Source organism: Heterocephalus glaber, unplaced genomic scaffold (assembly GCF_053883595.1).
Source record: "Heterocephalus glaber isolate CG9 unplaced genomic scaffold, H.glaber_assembly_v1.0 deba00001561, whole genome shotgun sequence".
NCBI lineage: Eukaryota > Metazoa > Chordata > Mammalia > Rodentia > Bathyergidae > Heterocephalus > Heterocephalus glaber.
The window spans coordinates 7,807,501-7,833,801 of NW_028258349.1; the positions used below are offsets into that span (position 1 = coordinate 7,807,501).

A 26,301-nucleotide genomic window follows, 5' to 3' on the forward strand; every position below is an offset into this window, starting at 1 on the left:
GTTGGTGCTGGGAGCCAGGAGAGCTTGGCTCCAGTCTGCACCACCCTCTCCTGGACTGTCTTCTCATCTGTGTGGTGGGAGGAGTCATACTTCCTGCTTCACAGGGCTTTTAAGGGATGGATTTAGATCCTATGTAGAATGTGCTCCACAAGCGTCAGCCTCTGTCATAATAGTAATTGTAGGCATTATTGTTTATGTTAACATTAGTTCAGATTGCAGGGTTATTACTATTGTTTTCTATGTACTTATTTTGTCCTTCTTTGAGCATAGTAGGCACCATCAGGGTAAAAAAAATCTCAGCCTAATTTTCCTCACTGGAAGTGACTCATGCTGTTGGCACAAAGTCATACCTCAGCAAGTGCTCCATGGCTGACCACAGGAGCACAATTGGTAAAACAAAGGGACTTTCCTGGACTTCTCCCTCTGCCTCAGATCTACAGCGGGCAAAGTGAAAGTAGATGTGAAATTGCTCTTCCTTTTCTTCATGGAAGCTCCCAGAAATAAGATGAAAATATCCAGAAAGGACTCAGTTGAGAATCTTGTGTGGGCCCACAGAAGAGCCCACAAAGGGGCAAGGGCAGAAAGGAAAACTGGCCTTTGTTGATGTGCCTGCTGTGAGGACCATGAAAAGAACTGGCTCCCCTCTAAAGATGTATGCTCAAGCTTGGAAAGTTCTGGAAGCCTCCTCTGTAGCCAGCAGTTGTGTTCCTGGGCAACCATTTCATTTGTGGGCCACTGCCTGTTTTAGATACCTTTGCACCTGTCTTGGGCTCTTGTTTATATTTTTGGCTGAATGAAATAACTCAAGAGCTTCAGAAAACATGCATTGGAGCCAGCACTGGGAGCATAGACCAAGGAGTAGAGAAGCCAGGCCAGGAAGTCTAAAGTTGCTTTCAGTCGTTGGTCAGAGCTTCCCTCCTCCTTGAAGAAGCCCTATAAAGAAAGACCTGGAGGAAATAATAATGGTGTCTTTTTTTTTTGGTACCAGGGATCGAACTCGGGTCCTTGCACCTGCACAGCAGGCGGCGAAACCACTGAGCTAAATCCCCGGCCCAATGGTGTCTTTCTTGATGGAAAGGTCAACCGACATGTGTTTATTGAGGGACTCTGTGGGGCAGCCCTTAGCTCAGCTTTGTTGGTGATTATGAGACAGGAAGACCCATGGGATACTCTTGGTAAGCGGGATGGAATCAAAACTCATGATAGGAATGATTGAGCAATCCAAAGCGACATGGCCTGGAGTAGAAATGTTTAGGGAAAGTTCGAAGGGTATGCTGGTTGGGGAAGTGAGGTGAGGAGATTACAGACAACACCTGAAGAGACAGATAGGAGAGGATCAGGCCTTCCCAGACTGGAGCAGATGGGCGAAGGCCAGGTGTGGTGAGGAACAGAGACCCCCTGCAGGCCAGCACAGCAGGGAAAAGATGTCACCACCCACTTTGCTTGGGCCCCGTGGCTGCTGAATCCTGGTCCTCAAACTGCCTGGCCCTCTGTTGGTTGCATCTTTCTTTCTGATCACTGCCCTTCCTCCAGAGACCTCTTTGAAATTTGACTAAGGCCCTGAGCACACGTTTCAGCATTTCTGGATGCAATTTGGCATTACAGCAAAGAATCAAAGGACATTTGCTATCACTTTAAAGAATGTGCCTTTCCCTCTTCCTCTGAGTACCTGACCTCACAATCATCGCTGGCTTTGAAATAATAGACCCATCATAATTATGAGAATTAGACTGGAGGCTTCTGCCTTGTTTGCTCAACTAAGGTTATTAACGCAGTTTTTAGAGGTGGAAAGGGCGGGGTGTCCAGATCGGCTTGGTTGAGATGGCAAATTCAGAGGGATGCCAGCAGGGTGGGGGTGGCCAGGTAGTGAGGATGAGGAAGGGGCAACCATTGCTTAGCCTAGCAACCATTGCCCCTCAGGATCAGAGACCCACCAGGAGGAGATACCAGAGTTCCTCAGGAGATGCTAAAAACCTTGGCTCCATGTCAGTGAACTGTTTCATTTGTAGATGTTATAAACAAATGTAGCACGAGGAAACCCTATGTGACCAGACCTTTTTCATCACACTTGGAGCCCTATCCTTACATGCTGCCCAAGTGGAAACAAAGGTCTAAGAATGGGAAGGGACTCGGTCTCAGTCATTCGGGTGGTGGCCAGTGTGTCCCCTTTCCTCCAGTTTCAGGTCCACTGAGCTGTGTGGCTGCAAATACCAGTGTAGTACCCTCTCACCAGCCTGCTGGCCAACCTGCCTGCTTCTTTATGGACTCTCTGCATGCCCACAGCCAGGCAGGACTGGCAGCCTGTCTGTAGCCTTGGGCAGCTTTGAGCCCATGGTGCAGACACTCAATCCAGTTAATGCTCAGAGTGCACAATCCTGCTCTAACCCAGCATCTGGCTCTGTAACTTTGGTTTGCAGGCAGTGGGGCAAAAGCAGTGTGGATGCCTGGGCAGAAGGCAGGGAAGGCCAAGCTCTTTGGAGAACAGCTTCAGTATTTTTATAGGGTATTAAAGGAATAGAGTGATAGTTAATGCCAAACTCTTTCTTTGACTTAATTTATTATAATATATGTGGCTAAAATGTAGATCACACCAATGTTTTGGATCTCCGTTTTGATTCCCAAAATTGCAATCATGATAGGTGGATTATAACCGTGCTTTAACATACAGATGAGGAAATGTATTCCCCTTCAATTTCCCCCTGAGGAGAAGTCAGAGGATAAGGGCCAGGAGTTTTGAATAACCTTGCAACATTTAGTTGTCTCTCGGTTATTGGATAGAAATTAACATCATAGAACCCTGTGTACTGTGTGTGTGCAGCACTGCTTTGAATATTAGTGCAGAGGGCTTCCAAAGGGAATGGAAAAGTGCTTTGCCCTTTTAAAGAAAAAGTGGGATCTAGCTCAGTGGTTTCGCCACCTGCTGCGCAAGTGCAAGGACCCAAGTTCGATCCTCGGTACCAAAAAAAAGAAAAAAGAGAAAGTGACTAGTGTCTAGTGTCTAACAGCAAAGTGGTGTCATCTTGTCTGATTGTTATTTAGGCAATAAATATGTATTAAGTGTTTACTCTGTGCCAGGCACCTTGCTAGAGACTGGAGATGCCACAGTAAGCCCAACAGACTGAAGAGTTGCTTCGGAGTAAATCTTGGGTGTTGTCCGACTTCAGGATGGGTGATGGAGGAGGAGGGGCTGAGGAAGCCTGCAGGACCGTGGGACACAGGCTGAGGAAAAGGAACAGCCAGTGAGCAACACACAGATAGGAGGGCCAAGTATTCCTCATTCTGGCGGTGCATGTGGGGATGCCCCCAAGAACATATGTCTGGGCAGACTTTTTCCTCAGGCCCCCAAAATCAGCGGAAGTACTGAGGCAGAACGAATGACCTGATGTGCTACCCCTGGGGCTGAACTCACCATTTCCACCAGCAGCGGTCCTGGCCCAGCAGATCACATGCTGAAGTTCGCCCAAATCATGCCACCTGCCTCCCTCTGCCCAGCTCTGGGTGGGACTACCCAGAGCCACCGGCCCTGCTGCAAAACAGAGCCAAATCTTTGTGTGACCGTGGGGCTCCTGCAGGGCCGGTGTGAATGGGGAAGGGGCCAGCAGTGCGAGGAGTTGCACGGAGACCTTGAGCAGCACTGTGGGGAAGGGAGGCTCCGAAGACCCAGGCAAGTTCTCCTCCTCCTCCTCCTCTTCCTTCTGTCCCATGAGGCTGGACTCTGCCAGTAGGGGCCCTGCATCCTGTCAGGAAGAGCTTGGAAAAGAAGAAGACTGGAGACCCCGGAAAAGTGGCTGTGCTGGCTGAGGAGAAGGCTGCCCAGAGATCAGACTTCCTGTGTCCTTGTCACCTGCCTTCCTGGGGAGAACTGCTGCAGACTGCCCACTCTCAGACACAGCCCACCTGGACTTGGGGTCACATGCCACAGGGCGATACTTACAAAGGAAAGATGGCTCCTTAGATTGTACTGCCTTGGAGGCTGCCTAGTCCTCTCCAGCATCCTTCCTTCCTTCATTCGGTCACCAATATTTACTGAGGGTCCATACTGTGCCAGGTGGTTTTGGGGTCACAAGAAAAATAGAACCCATGTGAGCCTTTAAAGAACAGATAGTGTATTGGGAGAGACAAATATTAAGCAGATAATACACACACACGGTGGGGGGTAGTGTAACTTAGCTAAAATTCCAAAATGCTCCAAAATCTGAAAGTTTTTGAGCACTAAATGTGATATCACAAGCAGAAAATTCCACACCTGCTCATATAAGACAGGTAACAGTGAAAGCACAAAGTATAAGTGCATTAAAATACTGTATAAAATTACCTTTAGGCTATGTGTATAAGGTGCTACAAAATATAAATGAACTTCTTCTTTAGACTTGGGTGTCATCCCTAAGATATCTTATTGTGTGTATGCATGTGCTCCAAAATAAAGGAAACTCTGAAACTAAAAATGCTGCTGGCCCCCAGCATCTTAGATGAGGGATACTCAGCCTGTACTAGGTCTAAACTCCTGACAGATGTTGTGCAGGTAGAGTTCTGAGGAAATAGAGCAGACTTAGTCCGGAAGGTCAGAGAATGTCTCTGCAGGCCAGCAGTGCTGGAGCTGAACCCTAAAGACTGAACAGGAGGAGCCAGGCAGATGCAGACAGAGACTGGAGCTGATGTTTGTCCTTCAGAATCTCAGCACAGGGAAGTATGAGATTCTGAGATCTGATAGAGAAATTCCTTACCTCCTGGGCCAGCAGTGGCGAGAGGGGGGAGTTTATGATGCTTTGGGAGGAGGGGGAGCTGCATCTCCATGGTCTTCTTTGGGTGTCATGGAGGGAAGGATCACAGCATTGTCCCTTAAATCACATCTCAGCTCCATGTCACTGCCGACTGCCTTAAGCTCGTGAGGTCTTTCTCAGTGTTGGGATATGCTTTCCTGCGGTGGCCAGAAGGTCTCTGAGTGCAGACTCCTTGAGTGCAAGATGAAGGATCCCATGACCTGTACAGTTGTGGCTGCCAGACATCTGCATGAACCAGGCACTTGACAGAGATGTGAGGAGTCCATCTGCCAATGGAGCCTGGGGTAGCATGGGCTCAGCTGTGGTCACACATCCTCTCCCCTTCTCTCTCAGGTCTTCCTCCCTGTACCCCCTCACTCGCTCACCTCAAAGGGATGTTTAGATAACAGGTACATTGTGAGTTTGTGAGTTAGAGAATGCAGGGGTCCATGAAGACTTATTCTACCTACCCTAGATTCTACCTCGTTGGCTGGAGGCGTCTGGTAGTATGAATCCTGCCTAGAATGTGCAGGGGAGGGAAACTCCCATGTAACTCCATTGTGTGGTTTGTCACCTGCTGGTTTATCCTGGTTTATTGGTACTGTGGTTTGGACCACATAGGTGGCAAAAGGGGTTGCAATTTGGGGGTCTACCAGATGTCTTTTCCTCTTATCTCATTTGGTTTTCATAAGAGATTGCAAATTCCCATTTTACAGGCAGTGTTGAGTGCTGGGCAACATTAGAAAGTGGCAGCGCTCAATTTGAGCCTGGAGCTGTCTGTCACAGAGCCAGTGGCTTTCCTGCTTTGCCATGGTACCACTGTAAGACTGAAATATATAAAGGCCTTTCAAACACACTACCTGTGTTTAAGGAGATGAACATATTCTGTTATGAGAAGCACTGTTACACAGTTTTGCAAATGAGGAAATTAAAGCTCATGAAGCGTTAACAGTTTGCTTAGGGTCTCGGAGCTGGTGCTGGCAGAGCATAGATTTGAACTCAGATCTTGGAGTTGAACAGACCTCGTTGTTAGGAGGTGTTCTGATGTCTGAGCCAGCCCCTACAGGCAGAAAGAAAAGCTATTGGGTGTGTCCCTGTATTAGGGGAGGGCAGGGAGGTCTCTGTGTATAGCTGGGAATTGTGGGGATAAGGCTCTGCTGTCAATGGCTCCCTCCCCATCACAGCCAGGGCTGCTGATTCTTGATCATTCCTTTTGGGGGCTTTCATCTTGCTTTGGTGGTTCCTTGTCCCTGGTTAAAATTCCTTTGGACTAGACCATGGCATTCCCAGAGCTCAAAGTTTCTTTGAAAAATTTGCCAACGCTCAATACTTTTATGTTTGATCACAGGAAGAATGTGCAGACTTGAACTTGCTGCCTGAAACTGCTTCCTACCCAGGTAGCTAGCCTGGGAGCTGGGATTGTTCACTTAATTTACGTATCCATTCCTGATGTGTGCCTTAGGTCAGCATTGGTTAGAGACCTACCATGCCAATTATGGAGGAGAAGGAGTCCCTTGTCCTCCACACTTTGTAGGCTGGCAGGAGAGCTGGTATCAGAGAAGGAAAAAATACAGAGAGGCTGGTGGACAGCTCACTCTGCAGGGGACGGGGACCTCTCTGGGGTTAAAACTGGGCAGTGACGTGGTAGTCCGATTTATAATTGAGAAAGGTCAGATATGTCACTATATCACAGGGAAACAAAGTTTCCTATCAAGAACTACCAGGAATAAATCCACACTCCTGCCAATTGCTATAAGGTGAAAACTTTGTAGAAAGTATGACGTCCTATTGGCTAAAGTTCCCTGCCCTCTGAGCAGTGGACCTGGAGGGCATTCACTTGGCTCTGGTTGCCATTTGTCTGCAGGTACCAGGACAGTGGATAGCAGTGTGACCTTGGCTGACTTCTTGGCCTCCTCTCTGCCCTGTGGCCTCAAGGCCACAGGTTTTGTCTTTTGGAGATCCACCGCCTGGCAAACAGATCTCCAGAAAAAACCTGTGCTGTGGCTACTTGGCAGAGCTGGATAATTTTTTTTTTTTTGGTAATTTTTACACACGAAATAAAATACTTGGCACTATAAGGTATTGAAGAGTTGGCCATTTATTTTTTTAAAAATTTAAAATCTTGGTCCAGTGATGGTGTTCCTCTGGTACAGATTCTCAAATGAAGAAGGCTAGATAAGTACATGTAGCTCAAAAATGGCAGTAACTTCAGAGCTGGCAACTGACACTTGTTTTCTGCCACTGTTTACTCTTCAATAAAAAATGCATATTTACCATAGCAACCTCCTGATCACGTGGTGCCCTGTCTTACCAGCTACCCTCTAAAACAGAATAGCTTCTTAAAGAAACACACACGTCCTAATAGGCATGCTTTTCAGATGCAAAAATGTATTCTTTATAAATAAGTCCTCTTTCCTGGGATTTAATGCTAATAAACATGTCATCGTTATAGAAATCATGTTGTTCCTGTGTCTTAAATTTTAGGACATTCATCCTAAAAGCCTACATAAAATTACTCTTGGAGAGGTTTTTGATTATCTTGAGGGCCTGCCGATTATTTTAATACAACTATATATATATTTTTTGTGTGTGTTTGCACATGCATGTATATATATTATGCAGGAGCCATTAGTATCATCTGGAAGGGAGCTTGGTGTAGATTCTAATGATCTGCCGCTTCATCTGTGATTAAAGATTGTCATCTATGCGAAGCTCAATTGCAGCCTGAATTGTTTTCCACTGTTAACTTGGAAGAATTGCCTGGGTTTTTAGAGCTTGGGAGGAACTGCTGCAACCTGGACCTCTTGGGAAGGAAAAATCTCCCTCATTCTGGACCTCTGAATGTGTCTGATTCCACGGGACTGGAGGGTGGGGAGACCCTGAGGTTTGGGTCTTGCCCCTTGGTACCCTTGCATATAGGGTGCCCTTTTGGCAATATTCATGTTAAAGGCCAATATCATCGGAGCATACCTGAGCAGGGCGTTAGAACAAGTGATTTATGTACCTTACTCCACAGTCTCGCTTGAGGTGTGAATTATTACGACTGTCCTTTTTTTGCAGACAAGGGAACGGAACCTCAGGGAGATTATGTAATTTGCCCAGGATTACACTGCTAAGAATTGGTGAACTTGGTTTTGACTGAGGCCTTCTGGATTACAAAACCTCCACTTAGTCTGTGTTTTGAACCTGTCTATCAGATTGAACTCTAGAAGTTACAAGTGAGGTTGAGACAGAGAAACTGCTGGCAGAGGGGACGATAAATAGTGCCTTTCTTCTCCGAATGTTCCCTGGAGATTCCAGGGTGACCTCGATGTCAGCCAAGTTTTTTAGAACTCCCTTCACACCCTGATTTTTGCCGTGACAGCTTCATACCTCTGTGCTGGACTCGAGTCAGGGCTGGAGTGCCACAGGTCTCTGGATGCCACAGCCTGAGAGGAGGGGCCCTATGGCTGTGACCAGAGCTGGGGCCAGTGCCCCTCGGGGGCATCTGAATTGGGCCCTGCAGATTTTTAAAATTCCTTTCAGCAACATGTAAACCAGTATGAAAAACAAAAACATATTGTGAGTCTTTTATGCTTAATGGCTTTGGGGGAAAATCCGAGTGTGAAGTGAGACAGGGCCCTCTGTGGAGAAGTGGCAATGTGACCCGAACTCAGCAGAGGAGAATTGCCCAGACCCCGTGCCCCGGCGAGCCAATCCCACTGTGGCGTGCACATGAGCCATTTCATAATTATCCATCATGAATGCCTCTGCGCCGCCTTAATAGATTATTTAAAATGGTGCGTATGCCTCCCGTGCAACCTGCAGCCAGCCCGGGACTGTACATACATACAAGCCAGGAGAGGTAATTGCTTATCATGTATCTCTTTGTTCCAGACACTTTTATAAAAGAGTATGTATTATGTATGGTGTGACCTTCAAATGTCAGGAATGTGTTGTGCAATAAACTGTCAATATTTGTGGATATAAGGTACTAGATGACTTTTACAATAATTGGAACGGCTATATTAAAAGCTTGGATCACTCAGCTGGTTAAAGAGAAAGACACAGGCCAGCGTTCATCAGGGACTTGCCTTCTGCCACTATTAAATGAAAGATATCGCAAGGTGCTTAAGATGTCTTCTTTGTTTAAAAAAGAATATGGCAAAACATGTCTCCGAGGGAGATGTTATCTCCAAATCATCCTCTCTCCTTTCACTGTGCACCATTCCCAGGAGAAAACTCAGCTCCACAAGTTATGGTGACTGACCAAATGCATTTTAAAAAAGATTGGTCCCGCTCCTTCTTAGTGTCATTTAGGTAAGAATTCCTGCAGTCAGATTTCCTCCAATCTTCTCCCCACCCCCACCCCACCCTCTTATAGGAGGGGGCTGTAAATTATCTTAAGAGGATCTTAAAAGCTATAGTATTTTTTTAAAGAAAATAAATTATGTAGAAATCTTTTGGGAATTTATGCTTTACTGAAAGTAGAGCCTTCTATACTTTTCTTCCTTTTCTTTTTTCTTTTTTTTAGAGAGAAGGGAGTACTTAAATTAAAAGGGAAGGTATAACAAATATTTTAGAATAATTATTGTAGCAATTGGGTCATAGATTACTTTAAAAATATCTATTTTACTGTACTCTTCTGTAGATTAGGTCTCTTCATGCTTCTGTGAGGCTGTTTTTCCTTCTGGCAGTGAGATCTTCCTTTTTAGACAGAAATTGAGTAAATGAAATGGCAGAAGCTACCTCATTCAGCAAGGCAACCACCATCTTCTAAAGAGGCTGCTCGTGGCCTTGCTTATTGCAATTGTGTGTTTGCGGTTCCTTCCATCTGGATGAAGAGAGACCTGGAAGACACCCAAAGGGCACCTCTGTCAGGAAGCCTCCCCAGACATCCCCGCCTTCCCTACCTGTTGGCCTCAAACTCCATTGCCTGGATGCTCACCTTGAAGGCTTTGAGGAACATTCGAGATTCTGGTAGTGTCCTGGGGAGTTTCCTCCCAGGTTGCTTGAGGAGCTTCTCTCTCATAAGAGCTGGTCTTGGTATGTGAATTCTAATTCACTTGCCTCCTATGATTCTTTTATTTATTCAAAAACTTTTGTGGAACACCTGCTAGGAGCTGAGCACCTAGCATGTGCTGGGGATATGATGTGGGGAAAGAGCAACTGGCTCCTGTACTCCTGGAGCTCCTGCCCTAGGGAGGTACAGGCAGTAAGCAGCCCAACACCCAGGTCAGCTGCAATCTGCAAAGGAGCTGTGTACTGTGAAGGATCATACCAGGGAGAGAGAGCAATCCTGAAAGCCAGGAGATGGGAGATTCCTTCCATAGCATGGATGGAGATGGCCTCCTGAAGAGGTGCCCTGTGCAGGAAAGCCTGAATAAGGACTCCTTGAGACTTCTGGGGAAATGAGTGCATATTAGTCACTTTTCCATCCCTAGAACAAATTTCTGACACAGCTGACAAGGAAAGGAGTTTATTTGGCTCACAGCTCCAGGGGGTTCAGTCCATGGTAAGCTGGCTTGAAGAGAGAAGCCAAGGACATGAATAAACCCTCTCAGTCACATCTCAGTGACCCACCTCCTCTAATCAGGTCCCACCTCCTAACAGCATATTCAGCTAAGAGCTCATTAATAGTTTGATTCACTGATGTGTATAGTGCCTCCCTAACCCTATCACCTTCCCAAAGTCCCACCTCTGAAAACATGAGTCTTGGGGGGGTATTTTAGATATAAACCATAACAGTTACAAGAAGGTGCGAGACCAGCCTTAGAGGGATTGAGGATAGAGAATGGGAGTTAGATCATGGATGAGGCCAGAGCAATGGTGGAGGTCCCTTGGGTAGGGGTTTGCTGATGTTGAGGAACAGGAGGTGATTCTGAAAAGCAGTGAGCTCTTCCTTGTAGGAATCAGCACCTGTGCCCAGGAGGTGGCAGGTACTTGGGCTGTAATTCTGATTCATTCTACCTGCTTCTCTTCACCAAGGCCATATTTATGGGAGATCCTACTCTGCCCTGACTCAGCCTAATGGTCTCTGCAGTGGGCTTCAGCCCACCATACCTGACCAGGCCAAACAGAAGTCAGGGAATATGAAAATCTCAGAGGATATGTCAGGCCCGATGTCTTGTCCCAGGTGGATTCTGTGGACCCCACAACCCACCTGCTGCAGCCTTGGTCAGTCCCCAGGCTGGGGTTTGGGTCTCTGCCCATACCAGTTCATAGCTGGTCCTCAGGGCCACAGCAAGAGATGGTAGCCAGAAGATTATAGGCAGTGTTGTCAACAGCAGCATCTCACAGTACCAAAGGGAGGAGACCCCATGGGTGGCCCAATCACAAGCATGCCAGTTCCTCAGACTCCCCAGATGATTAAGAAAGGGCTCTGGGCTTGGTAAAACCAGAAACACATTTGGCCCAGAATGCTTGATTTTAAAGCCCTTGTGTATTTTAAGGGAAATTTAATCCATGTGTTTCTGATTCATTTTCACTTAACTCATCAAAATGTTGCTTTAGAGAAGCTATTTGAAATCTTAGTGTCTTATATTTTCTTTCTTAAAAAATGAAAAATTTTAGCCTCTTAATGACCTATTTCTCCAATTCCAGAAATCTTATCTTGACAAATCCAAGTGGAGCTTTGCTTGGTTTTGACATTGGGATCAAGGTGACAAAAGCTAGCATAGATAACATTCCACTTCCATACCTCATGTGCGCCAGGGCCACCCCAGACCCTTGTTTGTGGTAACCCTAAAGGAAGCTGGCAATGGCCTTCTTATAAATGACATCCTTTTCTAAAATAGCTCTCTAAACAAATACTTTCACCAATCCATATTAATGCTTAACTGGTTAACATGACTATATATGGCCATCATAAAACTGAGAACTTTAATTAAACAATAGGAAAAATAAGTTAACACTGACCCAAGGCATGAGTGATGTCTTCCGAGAGCTACGCAGAGTTGCTTACAGCAATGCTGCAATTTTTATGCATACCGTTAACTTTAAAAAGATCATTTTTAAAAATAAAATGAACTCCTTTCTTGACTGAGTGTCCTTATCACCATGATCAGTGCATTATTAGAGCCTGTGAATTTTAAAGTTTTCAAAATAAGGGAAAGTGTTAAGCTTTTAAGAGAAACTATACATTCCCTTGGACTTTCTCCAAGGAGTTACTTCACACCTCTGAAAATATCTTAAAGCACTGGTGTGTGTGGGCAAAGACATTAAAAAGGATGTTATTTGGGGGGAGAACCTACTGAACTGCTTCCTCACCTCCTAGTCTCCATAAATAATATTGTTTTCTTCATTAGTGAAGTGAATGTCATGCTTTTGTGGTCTTTTCACATGCAGTAGACTTTAAGCATTACTGGAAAGCCATCTGGAAAGATGTACTATATTTACTGTTATACCAGAAGTTTCATAGAAAATAAAATACTGTGGCATTTTATACAATAAAGTAGTAAATGCCCAGGTAGACAGAAAGCACCATTCCTGCATGAGCTTGCAGGGTAACTGTCCACTCACTGCATGCTCTCCATCACCATCATCCACAACACTTTCATCATTATAATTTTGCAGTAGAATCTTTCCAAAATGTACTGGGCATATGAAAGATCAGGCTGCCTGGCAGTTAGGATGAACCAAGAACTGAGAGTACATGTGCAATTAAAAAATACCTGTTTCTCTTTTTTGTCTCACCTCCCTTTTTGGGTCAGTCTCTCTCTGTTCTTCTTTTTGTCTCTCCCCATCTGTGCACTAATGGGACAACCTATAGATTGGGTATAAACTCAGAAGAGCTCAGCAGTGGACTTGCTCTTCTTAGTTAATTCCTGATGGCCTCCCACAATGGTATCCCTCTAGATCTCCATGGCTGAATGTCACCAAGATTTATTTCTCATTCATACAAAGGCAGATATGGGTCAGCTGCCACCCATCTGGTGGCTCAGTGACCTTGATGCCCTCTATTTTGTGATTCTGCCATCTCAACTCTGTATTGCAGTATGGCTACAGAGCAGGGGGGAGGAGTCTAGGCTCACTGGCTCCTGTGTCTCCTTTACCCATTGGCCAGGACCAGTCACCTGATCTCCACTTAACAGAAAGGAAGTTGAGAAATATAGGGCACATGGGATATTTAGGGAATATTTACTGTCCCTTTCATAGTCATTTCCTTCCATCTCTCTAAGACTCATCGCCAGGTCCTTATTTAGTTCTGGAGTGAGACCTGAGTGGGTGGATGAATGGCCAAAAAGAGGCAGTAAGCAGAGACAGATTGGGGTGCTTAGGGCTCTTCCAGTATCATGGGATTATAAGAAGTGAGAGCTGAAGGACCCCAGGACGTCCAGCCCCACTGAGTGAATAAGGAACCAAGGACCAGGGGAGTGGTGAAGGGATTCACCTAAGGGCAACCAGGCATTAGGTATCCAGGAGGAAAAGATTCCACCTCCTACCTCTTGGAACAACCTTGTTGGCAAACAAGCCTATTTTAAATACACCAAGGAAGCTCCCTATTTAAAGATAATCTGTGCAAAAATCTACCCTTAAGGTACAAAATCATTTGATAAACTGAGTTTTAAAATTCTAAGCATATTATATATGAGTAAGGTTAAGTGTATAATGAGATGCTCATAAATTCAAATCATGTTGTGTACATCAAGGCCACCAAACTCAGGGATGGCTTCAGAGAGCTCCTCCAGTATATTTAACTTGGGAAAAGGTGTTTCTTTCAAAGTGTGTGTCTCTCTGTGTACAGCCAGTACTGCCATTTTTCAGTTTAGGTGATGATGAGCATTTTAAGATGATTTATGGCCATTTTTACCCACCCTGTCTCCTCCTTCAGCTCATAGTTGTCTTCCCTCTGGGGTGACTTGGGGAAGGTGTGCACCTTAATGTCGCCTTCATTAGGCCAAACTTGCTGTATGTTTGGAGGATTAGGACAAGCGAATAGAAATGTGGAAGATGTGGTTTCTGACCCTGAGAAGATGAAATGAGGAAGTTCATTGCTCTGATGTCCCCTTACACTCAAATAACATATTTATAAAACACAACTTCAAATTGTTTGGGCCTGTCTCTCTTTAGCAAATCAGTTAAGCTTGTGGGCTCAGGAGAAAGCTGGCAGCGTTGTTGATACCAATGTCATTTCACTGGTTCTAGGCTGAAATTCTGGGAAGGTTTCAAGGACAGCCTGTGTCTCTCTGGAATATTATATGTGACATCCATAAAAGACATCCACCTCTGAAGAAAGGAAACTGTATTATTTGGGGGCGGGTGGGTGTCAAGAAAAGAAAGTCCCCAGGACTTTCTCCTCCATTTCTGTACCACATGGGGGCCCCAGATACCCCCAAAGTGAGGGTGTGCTAAGCATGGAGATGCCTCCCTGCCCGCATCCCAGTGCCTGGGCCCCTTGCGACATCTCCGTCTCTAGTTGCTGGCAAATCGATTCCTCCTTTCACAGATAAGCAAGAAAGAGCAAGTGGCAAATTCAAGGCTAACCTCTGTCCATCTGTCTACTTTTAGTCTGCCCTGCAACATACTTAGAGAGTCTGAGCCTAAGGCGATGGAGATCACCCATAATCCCAGCACTCTAGGAGGCTGAGGCAGGAGGATTACAAGTTCAAGCACAGGCTGGGCAATTTAGCATATTGCTGAGAATCTAAAATATCTCAAAATAATAAAAAGGGGCTGGGGATACATCTCAATGCAAAGGCTCTGGGTATAATCGCCAGTATAAGAAATGGAGGGGGGCGGAGAGAGAGAGAGAGAGGAGACAGAAGACAGAAGACAGAAGGCAGACACTGCAAGTTGGAGGAGAAAGAAAAAAAGAACTCTAACCAATCTTCAGACCATCTGACAAAGGATCACAGAGATGACTCTTTCTTTCTGCGGCCTGCTTTCTGGAGTGGCTGGGGAAGGACCATTTTGTCTGCAGCCTGGCCAGGTGACTGTCTCTCATTGGCTACTTGTGTAGAGCAGAAAACAGAGGGAAGGAAAGTGGTCCTGCGGTTTGTAGAGGGGCTGCCTTGACCTCTCTCACACTGTGGAGGGAGCAGGCATGGAGAGTAGCACATCTCATCCTCCAAGTGAGCTTCGGGTTCTTGGTGGGCCCGGGCCCAAGTCAGCAGGCGGTCTTGCCAGCACCCACCCAGGCACCAACTGGACTGCACACCCGGGGCCCCAGGAGTGTGCAGCTGGACCAGACTGGCCCAGCCTTCCCTGCACTTGGCTTTCCGCCTCTCTGGACACTTCCTGGGACCACCCACCATTCCCCTTCATCGTGGCTCAGAGTTTGTTTTTCTAGGAGGATTAGTCAAAGAGTAAACGCCATAGGCCTCCTGGCCCTCCCAGAAAAAGCCATTTCTGTGTAAAGTGAAAATTAGCCCCTTAAATCTGCAAAGAAAGCTGTTTATCTTACAAATTTATTCTTTTTATTGGGCCACACATATCCAAGATAGAAAGATAAAAGGAAAACAGATATGAGCCATCACTTAGAGTGACATATAGTGAGGACTGCTCATCGGGACTCTGCACAGCCTTTCAGAGCAATGCGTCCCTGCCTAGTCTCTGTATTTATCTAGAATGCACTCTGGGCCAGCACTACCAAAAACTCCAATAGAAACATGTCCTTCATCATCTCTCCTGCACCACCTTGCTGCTGTTCATAGAGGGGAACCATGGGTAAAGCTTCTGGGGCAGTTCATGGGATGGGAGGACCTGGAGGAATTTACCTTCAAAAGGCTACACCTGCTAACTGTAGCCTGCAGTCAATATTGGGGACACTTAGGTCTGCTTGTAATTCAAATTGACGGTCACTGGCTTCCGAACTTAAATTGGGTGTCTTAACTATGTTTCCAGTTGCACTTGGGCAGAATTTTAATCAGACTCATCATTGCTGAAGCTGACCTCGTGATTCCAGCAAGAGGAAAGCTGGAGGTGCCAAGAGAGCAAATGCAGCCTGTGGTGGGTTGGGGTAGGTGGTGGGGATGTGAGAAGGAAATGACATTTCAACTGTTGAGACCTAGGTTGGTTGGCTTGGAATGGGTATCTGGCTATTGCTCTTCTAGGCCATGATAAAGTGCCCTGGTAGCAGCCCCTGGTAGACTGTACCTGCCGGCTGTGGAATATCCCATGGGGCTGGGATGTATGTGGGCCATTTGTCTGCATGACTTTGCCACACTCAAGCTTGTTTGTCCTAATCCAGAAGCCATCATTGGTAGCCTTTCCACATTCATTAGTATGATCACAAATCTAGCACTTGCTGGGGTTAAGTGACTGACTTTGAGTTCCAGGTGGGGGTGAGCTTAGTCTTCCTTCTTATATGCAGATGCAACTGATTATGCACAGATTTTTAGTATATGTCCTGCCGAAGCGAGCACTATGCACAGATTTTTGTCTATTAGAAAATATGTCTGAGTAATTATACCATTTGGATAGGCCTTCCAATAATGTAGGGAGGAAGAATGGGATTAAAAATGGGCTTTCAGTGAACTTTCCCAGGGTAGTAATCTGGTCATCCATGGTCCCAATGCAAGGAGGATTGTCTAAGCCAAAGCACTTCGGCACTTACTTGCAGCAAACACCCAAATAAGAATTAAGTGTATTTGCCTTCTTCTTGTTCGTGGTCTATAAGTCTGTCCCTTTTGGCCATTAGCAGAGAACACCAGGAACGGATGTTTTGCAGAATAAAAGCCATTTGCATTTCCCATTGCTTGGAAGGTACAAATCTTATTTATTCTCATCTCTGCAGAATTCACAGATCTGCTCATTACCCCAGAAGGTTCCCTTGTTCTCACAGTGGGATTTACCATGAAGCTAGAGAGTGAGCTGGAAACTGTGGCAAGGACACCACTAGGCTCAGGAGCTGGGACTCTGTGCCAGGCCTTCAGCCTCCAGCTCAGCAAGGAGACCTGGGATCCAGGAAGAAGGAGCGAGTCCAGAATTCGGTCTCTCGCCTGCCTCTCTCCTTGGAGATGCAGATTCCCAGCTCTCATCCTGCTCCCCCAATGTCGCCTGTGCAGCAGTGTGATGTCAGGCCTCGGGTATTGCAATAACATATCCTCCAACCACTAGATATTTTCACAGTTTTATTTACTATTATGTCCCATCATTTTTGTGCAGAAGGCAGCCGTATGTAAATTTTATTCCATTTTCTAATGGCTTGGGTTACATAACAAATAACAGCAGGAAGGAAAATTTGTATTGATACTTTACAGAGGAACTTCTCAAGTCACTGCATGGAGATTTAAATGCAGTGTTCTAAGTTTATGTGAGTTTTGCAGCTGAGTTTCTGCACATGACTTTGAATATGTCACTGTATGTTTATCATAGGCTAATTGTGGAGCCACATTTCCATACTTTTTCTTCTCCTTTTCCTGAGATTACACCAGCCAGCGATAGATACAAGACTCTACAAGGAAGAAATGATCAGTTTTGGGTAATTTTCTTTCCTGTCCCAAAATAGCTGTATGTCTGCATGTCTTAGGGAATCAGCTGAGATACTTTTTTTTCTTTCCATTTGTTGCTGGCTATAATGAAAATAATGATTTTTTTTTTTATCCTGTAGTGAACTCTCCAGCTAATCCATATTATAAATTAATCAGATTCAACAAACACCCACATTTTTAAACTTCTGAAAAAAATATTTAATAGGAACTAAGCAAAAGAAGAAATCAAACCAGCTGCTGACACAGCTGTTTCTTCTCTTGTTTAATTCAGTTCAATATAAAGGTACCATATGCTGCTTAAAATGATGATAGGAAAGATGAAATAATTTAAGAGAATAACAAGAAAATACATGAATTGTCAGCATTCTGTCAGATTTAAAGAATGAAATAGACAGGTGTAGTATTGACATGTTTAACTTTGTGTGGTGTTAGCAGTTTTGGTGCGAACAACTTCTGACATGTGCTGAAGTGATGTGAGAATGTTTCTCCTCTGCTGCAGACATCGGTGAGGAGGCTGGGAGATCTGCCGGTGTCCAGCAGCCGGCGCTGCTCCGAGACAGGAGCCTGGGCTCGGCCATGAAGGACTGCCCATACTGCGGGAAAACATTCCGGACATCCCATCACCTCAAGGTCCACCTGAGGATACACACAGGTGAGAGATCTGGGTGTGTCCAGAGCACAGGCTCCTAGGAGGAGGAGGAGGAGGAGGAGGAGGAGGAGGAGGAGGAGGAGGCGGCGGCTTGTGAGCAGCCATATTTCTGACCCAGATCCACAACTTTGTTGGTCCATGGGCCCCTCTGTGTGCCACTGGGTGAGTCAGGAATGACTCTGATTCCAGGATCTGTTGCTCAAAACCAAAGTGCTTCATCACCCTCCCAAATGGCACATGAACACAAAGACGTAACTGTCATGCTTTGTCATAGCTCAGTTTCCTTCTGCTGTGGGGACATAGCACCTCCAGACACCCTTTGTGAACCAGGAGTCAGTAATGAGATCCAGTTGAACCTTTCTGAAATTTAGAAGGGTATAAGGGGCTCTCCCAAATGTCCAGGAAAAGGCCTTTGGCCCAGCCTGGGTCACAAGGCCATCCCTAGGGCTGACCACATAGAGCCAGCCCCTCACACTACATGTCCTGGAGGTTGAATGGCTTTCTGCTGGGTCTCCTCAAAGGACACATCAAGATGCTTTTGCCCATGTAGAGGGAAATGGCTGCTGGGCCCTCTGGTCATTTTTCCTGTTTGGACATCATATCAGCCCCTTTCAAGGAGGACATTTTTTCTGTCTTGTCCCTCAGCCACTGTCCTTCCTGGCTTTTCTGCTAGTTGTTTGTACGTTGCCAATATATAAAAAAAATCTATCTAAGATATGGACACCTCCATTTTCTTTGATTTTTCTCCTGACACTTTATCTATTGGAGTATGAGCTGCTTCAGAGGATAGACAAATATGCCATCTATTTTCAAAAATAATTGTGGTCTATTTGCCAAGGAATCAATAACGCTCAGGGTTGTGCAGGGATATTGAGTGCATACTGGCTTTGTGTGCATAGCGTGGTTAAGGCTGAGGAGCCCCACACCTGGAACCTCACCTGGTACTCACAAATCTCCCTGACCTAGAGAGGAGCCCTGAGGACAAGTGGCAGTGGGCCTGCCTTCTCCCTGGTCGCTGCAGGTACAAACATCTTCACTGCCTGTTCTTGTCCTGGAGTATGACTCTCGTGGAGTCATCTCAGCCAGAGCAATTTTTGAAGACTATGCAGGGGTCCCACCGTCTCCCATGTGGCCCCTCCCTCACTTCCCAACCTGTCCTGCACTGGTCTTCATCCTTAGCATCTCCAAAATGAAACCTCCCTTGCCTTCTTTCTGTTCCTCCAATCCAGAATGCTGGTCCTGCAGTGGGACCTTTATAACACCACTGCCTCCATCTAAAAACTTCTTCTCCAGGTGATCACTAGGCTTAATGTGTTCTGTTTGGAGAAACCATCTTTGAACACCCTGATCAAACTATCCCTCACTCCCTGCTTTATTTTTTTGTAAAGCTAACACACTGAAGCAACCTTGTTCAGCTCTGTTGTTTCCTTATGAATGTTTGTCTCCCAGAAACTAAGATTTGTGAGGGTGGCAGTTTTGTCCATTTTTAAATTGCTATCATTTCTATAACCCCAGGGCCTGCAAGAGCACCTTATACTGAGTAGGGTCGCAGGGAATTTATTGGAAAACCTGAATGATGAAACAAATGCTGGGTTAAGGGAGTGACTCTCCTCTTGTCATCCCCCAACTGTTCCAGGATGAGGTCAGGTCCAGGGGAGCACATGCACCCTTCAGAAGTGCTGGGGTCAGAAGTCCTGGGGGTGATGGAATGGAGAGCCCCTTCCCCTAGGAGTTCAGGGAGGGGCCTCTGAGCTGTGGCCTAGGTGTCTTTTCATCTGGCACTTCTCTGCCAGACACCTTCCTTCCCCTTCAGGCTTTGTTTGCTACCAGCACTTCCTTCTCACTGAGGCCCTCCCTGCCCTCCTGTTTGACAACACACGAAAACCCCACCAGTACTTTCTATTCTCCTTCCTTTGCCTGCTTCAGATGGGAGCTCCTACCCCATCTGACCTGTGACATACTTTATTTATTCATTTATTGGAAGTCACTGGTATTGAACCTGGACCTACATCCCCAGCTTTTTATTTTTTATTTTGAGACAAAGTCTCACTGGTTCCTAAATTGCTCCTCCTGCCTCTCCTTTCAGAGTGCTGGGATTACAGGTGTGTGTCACCACGCCTACCTCATGTTTGCATTTTGTTAGTCTTTTTTCCTGCACTAGAGAGTCAACTACAGGAGGGTACAAGCTTCTGTCTGCCCAGCTGTGTCTCAGATGCCTACCATAGTGCCTGGATCACGGAAGGGACTCAAAGTATTTGCTGAAGGAAGGAATGAATAAGTGAGCTAGTGAACATGACTAGGCTCCAGGGCGGTCATCTCAGACATCTCTCTGGTTTTCTCAGGTTATGCCATGTCTGTTTTCCTCTTGCAGCTGGGGTCCCCTTAGATGGTGGTGGTTGTGGGGAGAGCCACATACTGCCAGGGCACAGGATGCTGCCTGCAGGGCACTCACTGTCAGGCAGTCCACAGAAGAGTGGAAAGCAGGCCAGGCGTGTCTGTAACTCTGCTTTTATTTGATGTGAATACACAGGCCTGGGCCGAGTTTACCAGGTGGGTTATGGGTGGCTCCTCATGGGCGACGTCAGCCTTGCCGGAAGCGTGGGTCAGCAAGCAAGGGACAGTGCCTCTGAAGGGAGAGTGTCGCTGCCCCCTTGGGCCTCACCCACAGCGGCCACCCTTTGGAGTAAACATTTCCCAGCATGCTGCAGGTGTACTTGGACCAAAGCCTCTCTGAGTCTGATGAACCCAGATGGAATCAAGCAGGCAGGTACTACTGCTTTCTGCAGGTTTAACTTTGAGAAAGATTCATTTTTCCAAACTTCTGTTTTGCAAACTTCTGAAGTTTATGACCAGTAGTCTTTGGAGGCTCTGAGGGAGGCAAGACTGGGCCACCAGCTGAGGTATTCCAGAAACTTCCTAGAATAAGGGAGAAAATGAAAGAAGCCATGGAAACCTCACATGCCCACCATCCCCCTTTTCTCAGAAACAGCATTTGCCATGTTTAAAAAGCAGAATGGTAACCAGATAAAGATCAATTTCCTTTTTATCTAAGAACAAAGAAGTTGGAAAATGCTTACACTTGTGCATTTGAATAGAACAGAAAGTGTTACATGTTATAAATCACCGAAGTAAACATCCATTATGACAATGTAAAAGTGGAGATTACATGAGTAATTAAACATCAAAATCTAGTTATTTGTTAATAAATGATTGCATGTGGGGCTCAAGTGGTTGAGATGCACCAAACTGCCTTCCCCTTTGCTCCTTGTGTTTTTGTGTTTCCAGATGACCCGGCCAGAGGACAACAGTCTATCAAAGAAAAATACATGTTGTCCAAAATGCCATCTTTTAAAGTTTTTCTACAATGGATCCATACCAGTGCATTTAAAAATCCAACATGTAATAAGTGCATTTTAATTGGTTGGGCTGTAAGAGGGCCCATTCTCTGTATTTTTCTATCACACTCCATCTTTATTAGAAATCTTGATTGTGTGACATCGACTGATAAAAAACCATTTTCCTTTCTTTCTCCACTGCATTAACTTAATTACTGCTCTTCTTCTCCCAACACCTGTTTATTAGAGAGACGCTGAGTGGATACACCAGTCAGATTGCTCTGAACACCTGGGGGCTGGGAGAGAGAGAGCCTGCAGGTAGCCAGGATGTGTCTGCTGTCCCCCAGCTTCAGCCAGAACCACAGCAGGACTGAGGGGAAGCGACTGCAGGTCCCTGGAAGTCCCCAGTGCCAATCAGAGCCTAGAGGCTCCTCCAGTCCAACCCTTGGCAGGGTACATATTGATTGCTGCATAGCCTGGGGAAGCTGGGCCTTGCCCTAGGGTGATGAGGCCCCAGATCACGGGTTAGAGGCAGTTTCTCTTCCAGAGCACAAGGGTTGTGGTCTGAATTCAGAGCCAGTCAGTATAGGAGGAAAGAAGATTGTATCAGGGTTCTCTGGAGAAATGACCAATAGAGATTATATGATCCTATGTCGAGTAACGATGCTTTGATCAATGATAGATTGAATATGTGATGATGGTCTGTAAGATTATAATGGAACTGAAAATTCCTATCACCTAGTGATATTGCAATGGCAAAGCACAGCTTGTTATGTGTCTGGGGGGGTGTTGGTGTAAACAAACTTGCACTGCCATGTGTATAAAAACACAGCACACGCAGTTATCTACAGTGCATAATGCTCAACCATGATCACAAATGATTATGTTACGGATCTATGTATTTACTATGTTGTATTTTGATATTTTAGAGTGTATTCCTACCTTTGTGTGTGTATGTGTGTGTGTGTGTGTGTGTGTGTGTGTGTGGTACTGGGCCTTCTATCTTTTTTCTTTTCTGAACCCATGGCCTACCCACTAAACAACCCTGCCATTAACTTACTTGTTTATTTATTTTTGAGACAAGGTCTTGCCAAGTTGCTAAGTTGCCCAGGCTGAGGTCAAACCTGTGATCTTCCTGCCACAGCCTCCCAGAGAGCCTGGATTACAGGGATGTGCCACCATGCCCGGCTAGAGTATACTCTTACTTATAAAGAAAAGTTTACAGTAAAATAGTACATGGTGTGATATCAGGAGACTCCTTCATGTTGTGCTTACTGTGTCTCTTGCTCACATCAAGAGGCCACATCCAGTGACTGACCTACACCATCTCAGCTTGTGTAAGTGCCCCTGTCATGTCCAAACAAGGATGAAATTGCCTAATGACGCCTTTCACAGAATGTATCTCCTTCGTTAAGCAATGCATGATTCCCTGTGTGTGTGTGTGTGTGTGTGTGTGTGTGTGTGTATGCATGCATTTATGATAAGAAATTGGCTTGTGTGATTATGGAGGCTGGGAAGTCCCAAGATATGCAGTTGGCAAGCTGGAGACCCAGGAGTGTGGATGGTCTAAGTTCTAATTTGAATCTGAGTCAAATGCAGAAGAATGATGTCCCACCTCAATAAAGGCAGACAAGGGAAGCAATTCTTCCCCAGTCTCCTTCAGCAGACTAGAGGAAGCCCACCCACATGGAGGGCAGTCTGTTGGGTCTACAGATTTGAATGTTAATCTCACCCAGAAATACCTTCCCAGACACATCCAGAATAATCTTTAACCACATATTCAGGTGCTGGGGGACTGAGTCAGGTGGACACATAAAATTAACCATCACAGAGATGCATGGGTAAACATTCAGCTATAACTTGCAGTGGGGACAGTGGGGAAGCAGAGCTGTCCCCAGAGTCTCCCCCAAGGTGAGCCAACCATCGAAGTGGCTGCCCATGAATGAGTCTGTTCTTTCCCTCCATTTCCCCTCCTCTGGCTGCATCTCAGAAGGTCCTTGGAAATGTTTTAGAGGGTCCAGTGGACTTGTTTCAGTGGGCAGCCAACAGGCAGGTGCTGATGAGCCCCTGAAAGGCCAGGGCATGCACTTGCTACCTGAACCCAGATAGGGCATCACTTCATTCATGCTCTCCAGGCTGGGTTACTTGTGTGGCCCATGTGTATGGGTTTCCCAGGAGAGGGCTGTGGTCTCAGCAGTGACCATCACAGAGAAACGCAATAAGCAACTTCACCGATGAAAACTTGGAGGTCCTAAAGTTCAGCAACTTATTAAAAATAAATCGCATTAGTTTCCCCCCCTCTCAAATTATGTGGGTGGTTTATTAATCTGGTTTTGATGTGCTGCACGTCTGGATCCAGGCTTGGGTTGGGAACTGGATCCACACAGGGAAATAAGCAGTGATTTTTCAGGGCTCTCAGCCACTGTCCAAGGCCTTGGCTTCTGGTTGAAGGGCATGTGGATTGCTGGCCCTCCCAAAGCAACAGGGTGCTCTCTGAGTCACCCACAGGGGCTGCTTTCCTAGCCCTCATGGGCATTCTCATCACCAGGCACGAGGTTTTCCTTTGTACAGGACCAAAGAGAATTGTGGAAATGAGACACTTCTCAAAAGGCTGCACACCCAGCAGGGACTGGGAGGACCCCTGGGAGTCATCTTGCCTCATGGCCGAGGCTGTGTCTACATAGGATGAGAGCAGCTGACTGAAGACTGAACAGTCCAGACAGGGTAGGGACAGGGTAGCAGCAGCAGAGTGGAGGGAGCCACTGCTTTCTATAGAGGCCCACCTGCAGGTACTGTGGGAAGCTGTGCCTGCCATTCTGCTCCTGGTCCTCACAGCACCGTAGTGATCAGGGCTTGATCCTCTGCTCTGGTGCAAGGGAAGGAAATGAGTCTCAGAGATGTGCAGCTGCCCATTCAGAATTGCCCAACCTGGGATGACTGTCATTCAGATCTGCCTAATTTGGAATGCCAATCTCTTAACCACTGCACTGTATTGTTATTATTACTTTTCTGAGTGAAGTTCTTGCTTGCTTTAGGGAATTAATGCACCATTTCTTTGACAGCGTGTGCCTACACCATAACCAGCAGGAGAGGAGGAAGTGACTTGTCCTCACAAATTGTGTTGACGCAGCCTCCAGGTGACTTAAAAGGGAAGTACTGTGCACCCCGGCTCCTCTTTACCCCTACCTCAGACTGGCCCCATATGCCTCAGTTTCCCCACTAGCACAGTGACATCAGCAAGATGGTGAGGAAGGGAAATAGGCACTGTATCATGTGCAGGTGCTCTGAGCCCCGGGAGGGACATGGGGTGGATTCAATCCTAGCAGTAGAGGCGATCAGCAGCTTGTACCATAGAATCTGCCTCTCTTCCCCCAAAGCCTCCCAGGCACTGGCTGGTGCATAGATGCTGGTGGACGTGGGGGCTTTGGCTGGCCTAACCCAGGTGCCCCGTGCCTGGTGTATGCACAATCTCCCACCCCACCTTTTGTAGTACTGAGGATTGAACCCTGGCCCTTTGCACTGGGCTGTATTCCCAGCCCTTTTTTATTTTGTATTTTGAGACAAGGTCTCCATAAGTTGCTAAGTTTCTGTGGCTCGGCTCAAACTCGCCATCCTCCCATCTCGTCCTCCCCAAATGCTGGGATTATAAGCGTGTGCCACCACACCTGGCTTATACCTTCCCAGTGATGCTTTCATATTCTCTCTCCTGTGCAAGGTGACCAGGCTGTTTTAAACACATGGAATACACAGAAAAACACATTAAATACATTTCCCCAAATGCATTGGCTAAATGGGAGTTTTTCCTATCTTCTTTCCAACAAGGAATGTGTCTAGCATTGTCCTTAGCATGGGAACAGTTACCTGAGCAATCATTAAAAAACATTCTCCAAAGAGAGATGATTCTCCTTTTGTTTTTAAGTTAAAATTCCACCATTTTTCTATTTCTAAGACAAACTAAAAACCCGTTTTGCTCCTCTACAGCCCTTCATCTTTGCTCTTCCTGCCTTAATGATATCCCAAACTTTTGTTGAAAATAATTGATTGAATTTAAATTTCCTTAAAAGTTTAAGAGGTAATGTTACAGTATAAATTTCCTACCAAACACTAAGTAGGGAAATATCCATTAGTGAAATTAACTACAGTTTCTAGGTAGCTAACAATGTGCCGTATACAGTAGGGCATGGCTAATGAACACTGCAGTGGGTGATATTTCATTATACAAATTAATGCTCACATTTTAATGGGAAAGTCACATAATGAATCTCGGCTTCAGTGACAGCAATTAGAGACACAGATTGTCCCCTTCTGGACAAGGCACTGTTTAGCAATAAGCAGCTGTGTGAAAAGTCTTCAGGTTTACAACATATATATGCTTTGGGGGAATTAGTGTACAATTTATATTAATGTACTGAAGCTTCATTGCAAAGGCTCCACTGTATTTATCTCTCCTGGTATTAACTAAGTAAAGACATATAGGAAGACTAAATAAATATCAAATCGAGGGTGCAAATACGAGAAAAAAAATATCAGTTGCTCAACTTAAAAGTAGGAACACTTTTGGAGATTTAGCATAAAAAAAAGAAAAAAGCTGTTAGAAACATGAATCACTTCCTAAAAGCTTAATAAAGGGGTTTCCAAAGAGAATAATATGAATCCACCTGTTATTTTTGGAGAGGCGCTGTTGGAAACTTGCTCTCAATAGCTCCAAAACAACTCCCCAGAACAGTGAGGGTTCCTTTGATCTATCAAGTGCAGAGTGAATGCTCAGAATAATAAAAGATATGATTATGTAAAAATAGGTACAATGAACTAATTAAACCAACTGGTCATATATTTCTAAAACTTTATAACTTGAAAGAAGTTACCAATGATATTCCAAAGTTGAATATATATCTCATGCCATATGTCAGTAGGAAGCTGGCTTAATGTAAGATGGTTCCAATAATTGTGTAGTCTTCCCAAATGATGAACTGATTATTAAAAATTTTTTTATTATGCCTCTTCTAGCAATATTCTTTTTTTTTTTTTTTTGGAAATGTATTATTTGGGCCCACACATCTTATGACTTTAGAATATTTTGAGAGGGTTCCCTGGAGAAGGCCGCCAAGGTCCTTACCTAGTTTCTCCAGCTGGGGAATTTCAAT

At 45.6% G+C, this 26,301-nt stretch overlaps 1 protein-coding gene across 9 annotated transcripts in view; it reads left to right on the forward strand.

Moving 5' to 3' along the window:
- Positions 1-26,301, forward strand: part of Znf536 (zinc finger protein 536) — a 439,199-nt gene that overhangs the window by 256,017 nt on the left and 156,881 nt on the right. For 6 of the 9 annotated variants that reach the window (XM_087191003.1, XM_087191007.1, XM_087191008.1 and 3 more), the window contains 2 exons: positions 17,673-17,825; positions 24,220-24,294. In XM_087191003.1, the coding sequence (XP_087047129.1) occupies positions 17,673-17,825; positions 24,220-24,294 (228 nt within the window). The remainder of the gene's footprint in view (positions 1-17,672; positions 17,826-24,219; positions 24,295-26,301) is intronic. The other 3 variants (XM_087191006.1, XM_087191009.1, XM_087191010.1) reach the window with 1 other exon arrangement.